Below are 15,644 nucleotides of genomic sequence, written 5' to 3'. Positions count from 1 at the left end.
AAAAACACTAGATTTACATGACCAGAGTAACTTCTCCACTAGAAACCACAGTCTGCTCCCCAGAGACAGCCTTGATACGAGTGTCTCTTCCTGAAAGAGAAATGTTCGAAGTGAGAATGCACTTCTAAAATGCTCCGTTCCTCTTGTCAAGAGAAAGCAAGAACTCACGTTTCCTAGTGCAGCTTTGCTCACAAGAGCCAGATGATGGATGGCACACCTCTGTACTGCAGTGGATGAAGATCTGACAGGGAAGAAAGAGGCTCAAGTCATAGAATCCACAAGTAGTAAATATACAGATGTTCAAGTAAAGGGGGGCATACGGTTTCCTTCAGAGCAGCCAGTGAGGCTGGATCTACAAATGTGAACATCTTCACAACAAAGCGCTTGTAGTGGGTTGGGAACTGAAGACCAGACGATCCAGTCACTGGAACCAGTGTGGTCAGATAGCGGTCGTCCTGGTAAGGGCATCTGAAAACAAGAGAAAGTTAGAAAGGGTCTCCCAGCAGACCAACTGGATAAAGATTGGCTGTACACTCACCCGTCGATCAGAAGGTCCCACTGGGGGAGACTGAGTGGACTGGGGGTTGAAGTCGTCCAACAACGTCCCAGCGTCAGGACAATGTTGGGGTCGGTCCTCTCCATAATGTGCACCTCAACATACACAGGCTCTCGCAGGACTTTTGTGATGGGATAATCAGCGTCACTGTAATAGGACGTGTAGGCCTCATCCCCTGAGGAACAACACTGGGGTTTAACCAGACTCCAGTTTGAAAGGCTTTAGGCAGACACAGGACAAGACCTTACCTTCAGCACAGCCTTTGGTGACACATTGGCCATTGGCCAGTCTGAGCTCCACCCTGAGAGGTCCAGGAGCAGCTACTGGTGGAGGTGGAGGAACAGAGTTGACCTCCACAACCAGAGCTTCCACGGAAGTTCCCGAATATCTACACTGGAAGAGAAACCTGGACGACACACAGCGAGCTTGTAGCATTTATCAGGGATTAATGGTCACACCAAGACATGGATCACCTACTCAAAATGACTGTCCCTTGTGATGGAACCATATGGTCCAATCCCCACTTCATACGAGGAGGTCATTCGGTTTTCATACACCACATATCCGCTGTCCTCCTGTGAATAGGAACGTGTCAGCATCCAGTCCATCATAAGCAATGCAGAATAAAACCAGTAGCTGCTGCTCACCATCACGCTCGTGCCACATGCGGTCACAGGGAACTGGTATATAGCAAAGGAAGGTGTAGACCCCACAGGAGCACAAGGTGGGTCATTTCCACCCAGTAGATGAACCGTATCCAGACTCAGTCGAGGCAGAGTAACGTCTCTAGACACCACTACCACAAACTGACCATCTCTAATACACTGGACAGTCACTAGAACAAGGTACAAGAGCAGGTTAAATTCAGAGAATCAGTTTGACACGAACGAAAGATTGAGAACACTTACCCGCCCTTCCATAGAAACACTGCTGTCCGTTAAAGCAGCAGTTGATAGCTTCACACTCAGCACCACTGATCCCAGGTAGACCACATTGGATCTGCTCAGAATCAGCTACAGCACATTTATCAAGGGGCTCTGCCTGCACTACTGGCTTCTGAAACTGCTGTTTAACTGGCTTCTGAATCGGAAACTGCGGCTTAGTTATCTGTTGAACTGGCTTCTGAAGTGGAAATTGCGGGGTAGGTAGCTGTTGAACTGGCTTCTGAAGCGGAAATTGCTGGTTAGTTAGCTGTTGAACAGGCTTCTGAAGCGGAAACTGCGGCTTAGTTAACTGTTGAACAGGCTTCTGAAGTGGAAATTGCGGGGTAGGTAGCTGTTGAACTGGCTTCTGAAGTGGAAACTGCGGTGTAGGTAGCTGTTGAACTGGCTTCTGAAGTGGAAACTGCGGTGTAGGTAGCTGTTGAACTGGTTTCTGAAGTGGAAACTGCTGGTTAGTTAGCTGTTGAACAGGCTTCTGAAGCGGAAACTGCGGCTTAGTTAGCTGTTGAACTGGCTTCCGAAGCGGAAACTGTTGGTTAGTTAGCTGTTGAACTGGCTTCTGGAGCTGAAACTGCTGGTCAGTTTGCTGCATCATCAGAGCTTGAACATCCTGAAGCGACTTACTCCACTGTGGAACAGCATGACAGAACGCACAGACCAACGAAATCTGAACCAAACACCAACTTCCAGCCATTGTTCAACAGCTAAACACCAAGTGGAGATTCTTCTTCTTCTTCTAGGATTTAATGGCGGTTGGCAAACCAACTTAAAAGGTGCATTCCCGCCACCTACTGAAATGGAGTGTGACCAAGTGGAGATACTACTACTAGTGTTTAATGGCGGTTTGGCAGACCAACATAAATGGTGCATTTCCGCCACCTACTGATCTGGAGTGTGGAGTGTACTTGGCTTTGGAAGAGAGAGAAAAAAAAAAAAAAAAAAAAAAAAAAAAAAAAAAAAAAAAAAAAAAAAAAAAAATTTAAAAAAAAAAAAAAAAAAAAAAAAAAAAAAAAAAAAAATTAAATTCTATTTACTATTCCTGTTTTATTTAGATATTTAAATAATAATTCATGAATTCTTGATTGTCTTATTCCATTTCCTAGTAATACTTTAATTGAAATTGTATCAACTCCCATCCTTCCTAACTCTTGACTTAACTGTTGTCTCTCCCTTTCATATGCAGCACATTCTAAAAGAATATGCTGCACTGTTTCTAACTCCCCGCAATTGTCACATTTTCCTGTATCATGCTTCCCTATTTTATAAAGACTATAATTTAATGCAGTGTGACCAATTCTTAACCTTGTAATAATGACATCTTTTTTCCTATTTCCATATCTTTTCCTCTCATTTCCAACCCGTTCCTGAATTTGATAAAGATGTCTTCCTTTAGAGTCATTATTCCATATCTTTTGCCATTTTTTACTAATTTCAATTGCTATTAACCTCTTGATTTCTGATTTACTTAATGATACCTTAATTTCTATTTGTGGATGCTTTAATGCTTTCTTTGCCAACTTATCTACCTCCTCATTACCATCCACACCCACATGTGCTGGCACCCAGAGGAAGAATACCAATACCCCTAACTGCCTTGCTCTAAATAAACCTTGCAAAACTTCAAATATTAAATCTTGTCGAGATTCCGATTTTCCACTCATAAGACTAGTGAGAGCAGCCATTGAATCCGTACATATCACAATTCTTGATGGTTGCACTTCTTCAATCCACTGTATTGCTAATATGATAGCTAGTAATTCAGTAGTAAATACTGACACATGATCCGATACTCTTTTTGCAATTTTTATATTAAATGTAGGAATGAATACTGCTGCTGCTGTTCTACAAGACTCTGGATCCTTTGACCCATCTGTAAATACCTGTAATACTGAATAATATTCTCGATTTACATACTGTTCAACTACTAACTTAGTTGGTATGCTTATTTGATTATTTATTTCTTTATGTATTTGTAAGTCAATTAATGGCATAGGATACATCCAAGGGGGAATTGCTGGTATAGGAACAGAAGGGGCTATTAAATATTCTTTCAATCCCAAGCTATTTGCCTCCTTCCCTACTACCCAACCAAAGCTTTCTATTTCTTTGTATTCATACTCCCAACATTCCTTCAAAAGTATTTTTACTGGATGACTTTCCAGATGTCCACATACACCAGACCAGTATCTCATCCTCAATTGAAGTCTGCGTTGTTCCAATGATAATTCTCCTAATTCAACTTGTAATGATACTACCGGAGAAGATCTAAATGCTCCACAACAAATTCGCAATGCCTGATTTTGTATTACTTGTATTTTTTTAAGTAAAGTTTTATTCGCAGAACTATATACCATACTTCCATAGTCTATATTTGACCTGATCACTGCATAATAAATTCTTTTCAGTGACTGGCAACTTGCTCCCCAGTCCGCACCTGACAAGCATCTTAAGACATTTATTCCTTTTTTACACTTTTCTATCAATTTCTGAATATGAACTCCAAAGTTTAATTTATAATCCATCCACATACCCAGAAATCTCACTACATTGACTTGTTCCAGCTGATTACCATACATTTTAATATTTAACATAGGATTATTTTTCTTATTTGAAAAACAAATTACTTGTGTTTTTACCACAGAAAATCGAAAACCCCAACTATTTGACCATTTCTCCACCTCCTTCACTGCTTTTTGCATTTTATTCTCTACAAGCAGCCTATTACGCCCCCTTTTCCACAATGCCCCGTCGTCTGCATACAATGATCTTCCTATTCCAGTCTCAATATTTCTAAATATATCACTAATCATTAAGTTGAAAAGAATAGGGCTGCTCACACTTCCCTGGGGAGTTCCATTCTCAATTGAGAGAATCCTAGAATATGCAGACCCTACTCTAACTTGAATCGTTCTTCCAAACAAAAAACTTGAAATCCAGTTATACATTTTTCCCTCAATTCCCAAACTTTCCAATTTCATTAACAGCCCTTCTTTCCACAACATATCATAAGCCTTTTCAACATCGAAAAAGACTCCCACCAACATTTCTTTATTAACTTGAGCTTTTCGAATTTCCGCCTCCAAACTCAGAATTGAATCCATCGTATTTCGCCCTTTTCTAAATCCGCTTTGACATGCTGACAGCATACCTTTACTCTCCATTTCATACGTCAACCTATTCATAACCATCCGTTCCATAAGTTTGCATAAATTGGATGTCAATGCAATTGGTCTATAACTAACTGGCTGGGAATGGTCTTTTCCAGGTTTAGCGATTGGCACTATTACTCCATGTTTCCAACTCACAGGAATCTTCCCTGAATCCCAAATTTTATTAAAAAGTCTTAAAATTATATTCAATGATCCATCTGACAATTGCTTAATCATCTCATAACAGATTTCATCCTTTCCTGGGGAAGTATGTTTAACCCCTACAAGTGCTCTCTTTAACTCATATAAAGTAAATGTTGAGTCTAACCTACTTCCTGACGGAATCTTCTTTTCATATATATGCTCATTCTCTTTCACTTTCTGTTCCCTATACTTCTTCATATTATCTGTAATATTATCATTACTATGCACCTTTACAAATGCTTCCACTAACATCTCTGCTTTATCACTATCTTTTATCGCTATTTTCCCATGTCCTACTAAAACTGGAATATTAATATTTCTCTGAATCCCTCCCATCTTCCTAATCATGTTCCAAACTTCATTTATTTCAATGTCTTCCCCTATTCTATTGCAATATTCTCTCCAGAACATTCTTTTTGCTATTCTTATTTCTCTCCTAACCATAGCCTGAGCTCTCTTAAAAATAATGTAATCAGTAAACAATACAGATTTTCTGGCTTTCTTCATTGCTTTATTTCTTTCCCTCACTGCCTTACTACATTTTTCATTCCACCACGGGACTGCTTTTCTTCTACTTATAGTTTTCGTTTTTCCTATTACTTCCTCTGCCGTATTTCTTAACACTTTAATTACTTTCATACTTAACTCTTCTATTTCTTCAATTTCTCCCATTTCGTTCATATTGTTATTACACAGTTCTTTAAAAAGCTCCCAATTAGCTCCCTTAAATTTCCATCTTGGCATTCTCTCCACCACAGTTTGTACAATATCCACACCAATTTGACACCATATTGGATAGTGATCACTTCCCATTGAACTTTGCTTGCTTACACTCCATTCACATTTTCTAGCTAGATCTTCTGAAACCAGAGTAATATCTAATGCTGAATTACGCCCATTACTCACATCTATTCTTGTTATACTTCCATTATTAATACATACTAACCGTCCCCAATCTAGCATTTCTTCCACTATTAACCCATTATAATCTGTTTTAACACTCCCCCATAATGTATTATGTGCGTTAAAATCACCACACCATACTACCTTCTGACTAGTATTACCTCTTATTTTTTCCACTGCATTCTTACATAGCTTTTCACATGGATTATAAAAATTAATTATTTTTATACTTTGATTCCCTTCCCATACTTCCATCATCAACGCCTCTTGATCCTCACTCACTTCTACATTCCTGTATCCCACCCCTTGTTTTATAAATATTGCTACCCCACCTCCATTACAGTTTTTCCTATCTTTCCTAATTAGTTGATACCCTTGCAAAACAAAATTTAACTGAGGTTTAAACCATGTCTCCTGTATACATATAATATCTGGTCTTTTATCCAGATCAGAGATGAATTTTTTAAACTCTTGTCCATTAGCAATTAAGCTTCTCGCATTCCACTGGAATATTAAAAGCACCATTATGAACCACCACATCCTGCTTGCGTATTTGTTAACTGCATCTTTAATTTTTCATTAATCATTTCCACAGAAATCCCCTCAATCTCTAGATATTTTTCAGCTGCTTTTATTATTATTCTGATTCTTTCAGTCCGGCTTTCTGTTTGCGCAGAACAATTCACCACTTCCGCTATAAAGGTTACAAATGCCACATTATTCTTAATCCCAAAGCTCTCTTTAGTTTTTCCCTGAGCCGTTTCCATCTTTTGTTGAGGAATTCCTTTACCTTTATCCCCTGATTCCAAAGTATTTCCTACTTTCTTCACCGCCTCCGAATATGACAATCCTTCCTTTATTCTTACATTTTGCACTTGAGCTGCATTTTTCCTCACCTCACATCCTCCATACCCCGCACTATGCTCCCCTCCGCAATTACAACACTTGGGATCAACTCCTTGCTCGCATTTGCCATACTCATGCTCTCCACCGCATCTCGCACACCTTTGTTTACCTCTGCATACAGCCGCTACATGTCCAAACTTTTGGCATTTGTAGCATCTTAGTGGAGGGGGTACGTAAAGCCTAACCGAGAAACTCATAAATCCTAAAAAGACTTTACTTGGCAGCTTATCCTCATCAAACTGAATCATCACTGATAGACTATCTCCCCTTTCATTGTTTCTATTACATTTAAGTCTTTTCACACCAATTACTGCGCCTCCCGTAAGACCTTTCTTAATCTTTTCCTCTGTTACATCAGTAGGGATCCCTGTAATTACTCCTTTAACCCATTTCTTTTCTTCTTGAACTGAACAATTCACACCCTGTCCCATGATCGTTTTAATTTCTAGAGCCTTTTTCTGTTGTCTACTGTCCTTACAATATATAATCAATCTACCATCCCTCAACTTCTTCACACTTTCAACCAGTCCTATTTTTTCCTTAATCACTTTAGATAATTTCAGTGGATTAATGACACTGAAAGATCCAGCATCTAATTTCAACAATACCTTAAACTCTTCTTTCCTTCCCCTTGTCACGTGTAATCCATTCTCACTTTCAGTTTCCGATTCATTTCTTCTATTTTTCTTCCTTTTCCGATTTCCTACTGTACTCCATTCACTATCTCCACCTTCCGCGCCAAAATTTTCATCCTCCATTTCCGGATCGCTACCGGATTCTACTCCACTTCCTACCATGCACACTCCAGTCACAGATCAGCTGTCTTCCGCCAGCCACAAAAAACACCCACGCCACTGACCCTCGTGTTCACCTGAAAGACTTAGGTTCCACCAAGTGGAGATATTGCCCTTTGGTCTTTTTGTATTCTACAGATTTCAGCTAATTAACGATAGTCCCTCCCTCTTCATTAACTACTGGGTGATTCTCATTGGATCTCAAGATTCAATTCTTATTGAAAGAACGCTTTAAAAGCAACACAGAGGCTGCGTCCACATCTTCACTGACAACTCTCTCAAGCCTTGTTCACGCGGACGCTAAACATTCTTTCCAAATCTTTATCTTCGTCTGATACAGGCTCAAACATATCAGGTTGGAAGCCTAATCTCTCCATCTTTCACGCTGGAAAGAAGAGATCCGAGCTGTGAAACCGCCAATCAGAGCAGAGCTCGACATTATTGTTCATGACCCTTCCAAATAATTCTAGGGACAAATCCCAGGGTTGTAAATGGACATGTAAAACCGTTCTGGAGAATTTTTGCCCATACCCAAGCCACGTACCTTTTATGTAGATATCATTTAAAATATTGTATCAACGCATTCTATGGCACCTTTAACTGGGATTATGAACTCCTATTTTGGCCGGAAAGAATAGTTTGAATTTCTTAACGATGGATTTGTTTCTTAGAAACACACAGCCTTTCCCTCCAAAAGACAGTAATTGATGTGAATTACTTGTGGATTATTTTTATATTTATATCAGCTCTTTGTACTTTCGTTCTGATGCCACCCATTCATTGGGGAGCAAGTGATGTAATTCTACATTTTTCCAATTCTTTTCCAATGATAAACTAAAAACTCTTTTTAAAAAAAGAGAGATTTTTATGAATATTCTCTATTATTTGAGTCATATCAGGGGCTTTTTTAATGACATTCATTGTCTATCATAGACACACTGTCAAACTTTAACTGAAAAATTGTAAATAAGTGTAGATGAAAATCTCAGATCCTTATCAAGCCTTCCATTGGCTAGTGACATTCCAGAACGTTCTCATTTGTTAATTACAGGTCCAGAGGAGAATCAAAGGTAATCAGTCAAGCTGAAAGGGGAGGAGCCGCTTAAATTCAAAGCTGTACTTAATGGCAAAGACGAGGACTGGTGGGTATTGTGTTAACGTTTGTCAGGATGGGTCTTTTGCAATATGTGTTAGTGCTGGTTGTGCTTGTGGTGTTTGATCTGAAGAATGCTTTTGGAAGTTTGAGATCCAGTCAAAGTCCAAAAAGCAAGAAGCATCAATCATATCCAGCTTCCAGAGTGCCTGTTTCTTCTCAAGTGCTCGGAGACACTTTGCAGAAGGCTTCTCCGTCTCAGAGTCTTGACTACAGAGGATTTGCACAAGAGCCTCTTGGTCTTCAGGAGAAGCAGGTGTTGCAGGGTCCAGTGAAGCCTTTGGACTGGAGGTTTCCCATTGTTCCAGAAGTGCCGAGTGAGATGGCGGTGGACTTCCATTTGAGGCAACCTGTGACTCCCAGTAGTGTAGCTATTCAATGCGGTGAGAACCGGGTTCATGTGGAGGTACAGCAGGACTTGTTTAGCAATGGTGAACTGATCCAGCCATCTGGTCTGACTTTGGGAGGATGTCCTGTTGTCGGTTTGGTCCCAGGCTCCAAGGTGCTCTTCTTTGAGAACGAACTGCAGGACTGCAACAGTGTGTTGATGGTAAGAGCGGTTAAGTGTTACTAGATCTATTGAACCCTACTAAAAATGGGCCCTTGTTTTGGTATCGATGGCTCCCTGAATCTATAACATCCATGGGACGGTTCTTTTATAGTGGGGGGAAAAACCCTTAATAACTGCTTACTCGGGTAACCAAGTGTTATGGCATGACTTGCTAAGATGCCTTTTGGAATGGGTTGGGGTTTGGGGAGAATCCTCTTGGTAACAACGTCAGTCTCCTATAGATGACCAAGGATGAGCTTGTCTACACCTTTGCCCTTACCTACACTCCTGAGGCGTTTGCTGGCACTCCGATTACCCGTGCAGGTGGTGCAGTTATTGGTGTTCAATGCCATTATCAAAGGTAAGTGACCTTTTGTGACTCATGGCATTGCTTGCGGTGGTGGAACCGGAAGCCCGTTTAATTGGTAACTTGAACGGCAGGTTTCAAAATGTCAGCGGTAATGCCTTGAAGCCAACTTGGGTCCCTTATGCCTCAACGGAGGCTGGTGAAGAAGTCTTGCTGTTCTCCCTGAAGCTCATGATGGGTTTGTGCAGTTTCTCTAGACCTCCTGCCTTCTGAACGAGGCTGTGCCTAAGCAGTTCTTCCCTCTTGCAGATGACTGGTCCTATGAGAGGCCTTCAAACTCTTACTTCCTGGGTGACGTTATTAATGTTGAGGCATCCGTGAAGGTATACAACCACGTCCCTCTGCGTGTGTTTGTGGACAGCTGTGTGGCCACCCAAGTACCTGATGTGAACGCCCTTCCGAGATATTTGTTCATTGAGAATCATGGGTGTGTTCATGTCACCAGATGCTGCAGAGTTGAGTTGTTCTCGCGTTTGCTCCTTGTAACCACTTTGTCCCCGACAACTACTTTTCACTCCTTAGATGTCTTGTGGATGCCAAGGTCACAGCTTCCAGCTCGCGCTTCATGCCTCGATCCCAGGAAGACAAAATCCGGTTCCAGCTGGAGGCCTTCATGTTCCAGGGGGGATCCAGTCCTTCTGTATGTATTCCGAGTGTTGGGGAGAACGACCTCTCCCATTTGCTTTGGTTTGTGACCCCTTACCCGTGGTGTCTCTTGCAGATCTACATAACGTGTGTTCTGAAGGCCACTCTTGCTTCTGCACCTAGTGACGCGCTCCACAAATCCTGTTCCTTTGCCAATGGGTATGTTCATGCCACGTACGAATACATTAAAGGTGCCATGTCTGATTTTTTTCGTATTGCAGGTGGCTTGCTGCTGATGGGAACCACCAGGTTTGTGGTTGCTGTGACTCCACATGTGGTCCTGATGGTGGAACTGCTGCTTCTCCTTTTGGAGGTAGGAAGGTGCTTTTAAGCTTGGTTTTTGACCCTTCAAGCACTTAACTCTGGTGTCTGCTTTTTTTTTTCTAGGCCTTCAGTGGGAAGGGAAGGCCTCGCTCGGTCCTGTAGTGGTTCAAGAGCACAAGAAGACTTTGGCTGGTCTTCAATAAATGTGGGGGAGCAAACTTATTCTTGCTTCGGTTTTTCTTGTCTAGTTTAACCAATTGATTTGAGCGAGGAAGCGGGTAGTCCTACTGTACCTATTCTCTTGCCAGAAGGAAAGGCTCCCTTTTCACGTTAGGGAAGTTAATAACCCTTTTAAAGGGACCTGCTGTGAGCTCCCTTTTGATGAGTACTGTAAAGGTGGAATACATTGCCCATGATGCTGTAAAGGGAATTCTGGGAGTTCTGCGTGAACGTCCACTTCCTAGAAGCACTGCAGATTTTGCGTGCCTCTTATGCAGTGAACTTGATTTCTTCGTGTTGGTAACTTCAAATGAGCAGTTTAATTTTCTCCTTGCATCCCCAAATAGGTTTGCTCAGTTAAATCTGTTTCCTAATGCTCCTTGTTGACATCTCTAATGCTTTTAAATCCATGTACAATAAAAGCGCACTCCCAGTATCAACACTGGCACAACATTTTCCACCTTCAGATGGGTTATTTATAGGTTTTTCCATTGTGTTAGGAAAATGGCAGGCATCTCTTAAGTTCAATTTAGTATTTGGGGAGCCAAACTTGCAGAACCTGTACTGACGTAAGGGGTTTTTTGTGCAGTAGCAGGTCAGTTATAATTCTGAGAAATCATTGCCGAAATGACACCCAAAGAGAACTAATGTTTGGACTGGTGGATGAAATTCACCAAGCATTCATATTCAGTCACGTCTGCAGTGGTTTGTGTTCTCATAGATTCACTGAAAAGTGTCAAATAGGGTTTATAGTCAAAAGTTGCATATACACAGAGATATATTTACTGATGTTTACTTCATATTTCTTCAGACAGAATCATAATATCTATTCATTTTCCACTGATTTACGCGATCTGATGATAATGATCCGCTCCCAGCCCTGTCTCTGTGTGTATAGTCTTCCGTGTGCGCGCTGACAGAGACCGGATTCGCCCGTGTCTTGTGCATCATATCCCGCCCTGTCCTGCCCATGATGCATTTCCTGTACACTTCCGTGTTGATATCTGACCACAACAACACAGAGAAACCTCTGTACCCATGAAATATCCAAATAATAAACACACGATTACGTTAGTTAATAGTTGGTATGTGATTTTCTTGAGATTTGGGGCGTTTTTATAACAATATTAAAAATGTACATCTGAAATGCTAACTTGTGCAGCGACGTAAAAGGCTATAAATAGCATATATTTACAACCGTAAATGACCAAAAGGAGGTTATTACACTCAGTCAGGGTTTAAAGTGAGTTTTGAGTAAAAGTGTACTAATAATTTCATAAATAGTCTCATGTAGCTTGATGCTAACGTTAGCTCTAATGCAGCTACATAGCAGGTGCAGATCTTCTTCATAATGCATTTTGTAGTATTGTCAAAGGTTGTAAGAAAATGTTTTGTATTTTTATAGTAAGGCTTTTGATAATAGTGGGGTAAATGTATACTGGAAATGAAGCGATGTGGCTTGGTAAACCTTGAAATACCCAAAACAAAGGCTAATAGTAGCGGAATAAAAAAAAGAAAATCCTCATTTATCATTATTGTGTCATACCTGGCCGATGTGTGAAAGGCTTGTTTCGCAAGAACAATAGAATCAAACAAGAGATAATCGCATTCCAGGAGTCAAATCAATTTTATTAGCCTTTTATGAGCCTTCTCTAAAAATACACATGACATGGTCTTAGAAAAGGTTTAATAAAATTCACACTTTGTGAGATCAGATTCTGAAATATCAAAGTGAAGTATTAGTAGACTTGTGGCTTTAGCTTCATCATGTATCTAAAATCATATCCTACATCATTTAGTACACTTCAGTATGTTTTAAATATTTTTATTGACATGTTTGAGCTTATCTCTATTATAACAGTCTGAGTAATTCTGATTCATGAACAGTAAACTTTGAAGTGTCAGCTTTGGGAACATTATGTATCTAGTAAGAAAGACTCCTAAGCAGCAACCTTTTAATTTTGGGTATGTCATTTGTGTCTCCATGCTGAAAATGGGGGGTGACAAGTAAGGGATTAAATTGTGTTACGAAGACGAATGAAGTTTTTACAGGTTTGGAACAACACGGGGGTAAGGGATTAGTGACACAATTTTGGGGTGAAGTATTCCTTTAATATCACTACTTTGAGTTGCAGACAATTGACACCGTTTCGTGTTTGCTTCAAGACAGTCGAGAACTGATTTCCACTTAAAACTTGAGCTCAGCGATTTGAGTTGTATTTAAAACAAAAGCCGCAAGTAATCCACATAACTACTTTCTATATTGTGAATGTCGGGAACCAAACTACTGTTTGGAAGACAAATTAAAAGAATAAGGGGAGCCTTGTGCGGCCCCAGGTTAGCAACTGGAGGAAGGATTAAGGAATGCACAACCTTACAAAAGGTTGTGGAACCTTGGTTTAATAGTGAGAGGGGAAAACACTGGGAAGAGGCATGTAATCCCACATTCTGCTGAACCAAAACAATGCCAATAGACAAAGACACCTAAGGGTTCTGCAAAGTTTATTAAAAAAAAAAAACACTAGATTTACATGACCAGAGTAACTTCTCCACTAGAAACCACAGTCTGCTCCCCAGAGACAGCCTTGATACGAGTGTCTCTTCCTGAAAGAGAAATGTTCGAAGTGAGAATGCACTTCTAAAATGCTCCGTTCCTCTTGTCAAGAGAAAGCAAGAACTCACGTTTCCTAGTGCAGCTTTGCTCACAAGAGCCAGATGATGGATGGCACACCTCTGTACTGCAGTGGATGAAGATCTGACAGGGAAGAAAGAGGCTCAAGTCATAGAATCCACAAGTAGTAAATATACAGATGTTCAAGTAAAGGGGGGCATACGGTTTCCTTCAGAGCAGCCAGTGAGGCTGGATCTACAAATGTGAACATCTTCACAACAAAGCGCTTGTAGTGGGTTGGGAACTGAAGACCAGACGATCCAGTCACTGGAACCAGTGTGGTCAGATAGCGGTCGTCCTGGTAAGGGCATCTGAAAACAAGAGAAAGTTAGAAAGGGTCTCCCAGCAGACCAACTGGATAAAGATTGGCTGTACACTCACCCGTCGATCAGAAGGTCCCACTGGGGGAGACTGAGTGGACTGGGGGTTGAAGTCGTCCAACAACGTCCCAGCGTCAGGACAATGTTGGGGTCGGTCCTCTCCATAATGTGCACCTCAACATACACAGGCTCTCGCAGGACTTTTGTGATGGGATAATCAGCGTCACTGTAATAGGACGTGTAGGCCTCATCCCCTGAGGAACAACACTGGGGTTTAACCAGACTCCAGTTTGAAAGGCTTTAGGCAGACACAGGACAAGACCTTACCTTCAGCACAGCCTTTGGTGACACATTGGCCATTGGCCAGTCTGAGCTCCACCCTGAGAGGTCCAGGAGCAGCTACTGGTGGAGGTGGAGGAACAGAGTTGACCTCCACAACCAGAGCTTCCACGGAAGTTCCCGAATATCTACACTGGAAGAGAAACCTGGACGACACACAGCGAGCTTGTAGCATTTATCAGGGATTAATGGTCACACCAAGACATGGATCACCTACTCAAAATGACTGTCCCTTGTGATGGAACCATATGGTCCAATCCCCACTTCATACGAGGAGGTCATTCGGTTTTCATACACCACATATCCGCTGTCCTCCTGTGAATAGGAACGTGTCAGCATCCAGTCCATCATAAGCAATGCAGAATAAAACCAGTAGCTGCTGCTCACCATCACGCTCGTGCCACATGCGGTCACAGGGAACTGGTATATAGCAAAGGAAGGTGTAGACCCCACAGGAGCACAAGGTGGGTCATTTCCACCCAGTAGATGAACCGTATCCAGACTCAGTCGAGGCAGAGTAACGTCTCTAGACACCACTACCACAAACTGACCATCTCTAATACACTGGACAGTCACTAGAACAAGGTACAAGAGCAGGTTAAATTCAGAGAATCAGTTTGACACGAACGAAAGATTGAGAACACTTACCCGCCCTTCCATAGAAACACTGCTGTCCGTTAAAGCAGCAGTTGATAGCTTCACACTCAGCACCACTGATCCCAGGTAGACCACATTGGATCTGCTCAGAATCAGCTACAGCACATTTATCAAGGGGCTCTGCCTGCACTACTGGCTTCTGAAACTGCTGTTTAACTGGCTTCTGAATCGGAAACTGCGGCTTAGTTATCTGTTGAACTGGCTTCTGAAGTGGAAATTGCGGGGTAGGTAGCTGTTGAACTGGCTTCTGAAGCGGAAATTGCTGGTTAGTTAGCTGTTGAACAGGCTTCTGAAGCGGAAACTGCGGCTTAGTTAACTGTTGAACAGGCTTCTGAAGTGGAAATTGCGGGGTAGGTAGCTGTTGAACTGGCTTCTGAAGTGGAAACTGCGGTGTAGGTAGCTGTTGAACTGGCTTCTGAAGTGGAAACTGCGGTGTAGGTAGCTGTTGAACTGGCTTCTGAAGTGGAAACTGCGGTGTAGGTAGCTGTTGAACTGGTTTCTGAAGTGGAAACTGCTGGTTAGTTAGCTGTTGAACAGGCTTCTGAAGCGGAAACTGCGGCTTAGTTAGCTGTTGAACTGGCTTCCGAAGCGGAAACTGTTGGTTAGTTAGCTGTTGAACTGGCTTCTGGAGCTGAAACTGCTGGTCAGTTTGCTGCATCATCAGAGCTTGAACATCCTGAAGCGACTTACTCCACTGTGGAACAGCATGACAGAACGCACAGACCAACGAAATCTGAACCAAACACCAACTTCCAGCCATTGTTCAACAGCTAAACACCAAGTGGAGATTCTTCTTCTTCTTCTAGGATTTAATGGCGGTTGGCAAACCAACTTAAAAGGTGCATTCCCGCCACCTACTGAAATGGAGTGTGACCAAGTGTAGATATTGCCCTTTGGTCTTTTTGTATTCTACAGATTTCAGCTAATTAACGATAGTCCCTCCCTCTTCATTAACTACTGGGTGATTCTCATTGGATCTCAAGATTCAATTCTTATTGAAAGAACG

At 41.6% G+C, this 15,644-nt stretch overlaps 2 protein-coding genes across 2 annotated transcripts; both read right to left on the bottom strand.

Moving 5' to 3' along the window:
- On the bottom strand, window positions 1–2,191 carry LOC132098458 (zona pellucida sperm-binding protein 4-like). Its single transcript, XM_059504568.1, has 8 exons — window positions 1,465–2,191; window positions 1,204–1,391; window positions 1,034–1,131; window positions 805–962; window positions 539–731; window positions 321–468; window positions 169–241; window positions 1–90 (listed from the first exon to the last, which is right to left on the bottom strand). The coding sequence occupies exons 1-8, from the start codon at window positions 2,189–2,191 to the stop codon at window positions 14–16; spliced, it is 1,662 nt and encodes a 553-aa protein (XP_059360551.1). The 3' UTR covers window positions 1–13.
- A 10,974-nt stretch (window positions 2,192–13,165) lies between these two features.
- LOC132098456 (zona pellucida sperm-binding protein 4-like) lies at window positions 13,166–15,398 on the bottom strand. Its single transcript, XM_059504567.1, has 8 exons — window positions 14,630–15,398; window positions 14,369–14,556; window positions 14,199–14,296; window positions 13,970–14,127; window positions 13,704–13,896; window positions 13,486–13,633; window positions 13,334–13,406; window positions 13,166–13,255 (listed from the first exon to the last, which is right to left on the bottom strand). Exons 1-8 carry the CDS (start codon window positions 15,396–15,398, stop codon window positions 13,179–13,181), a joined length of 1,704 nt encoding a protein of 567 aa, XP_059360550.1. The 3' UTR covers window positions 13,166–13,178.
- Window positions 15,399–15,644: the final 246 nt, after the last annotated feature.

This window comes from Carassius carassius, chromosome 22 (genome assembly GCF_963082965.1).
Source record: "Carassius carassius chromosome 22, fCarCar2.1, whole genome shotgun sequence".
Taxonomy (NCBI): Eukaryota; Metazoa; Chordata; class Actinopteri; order Cypriniformes; family Cyprinidae; genus Carassius; species Carassius carassius.
Note: the sequence above shows the minus strand (reverse complement) of the source record. Positions and strands in the feature narration are given on the sequence as shown.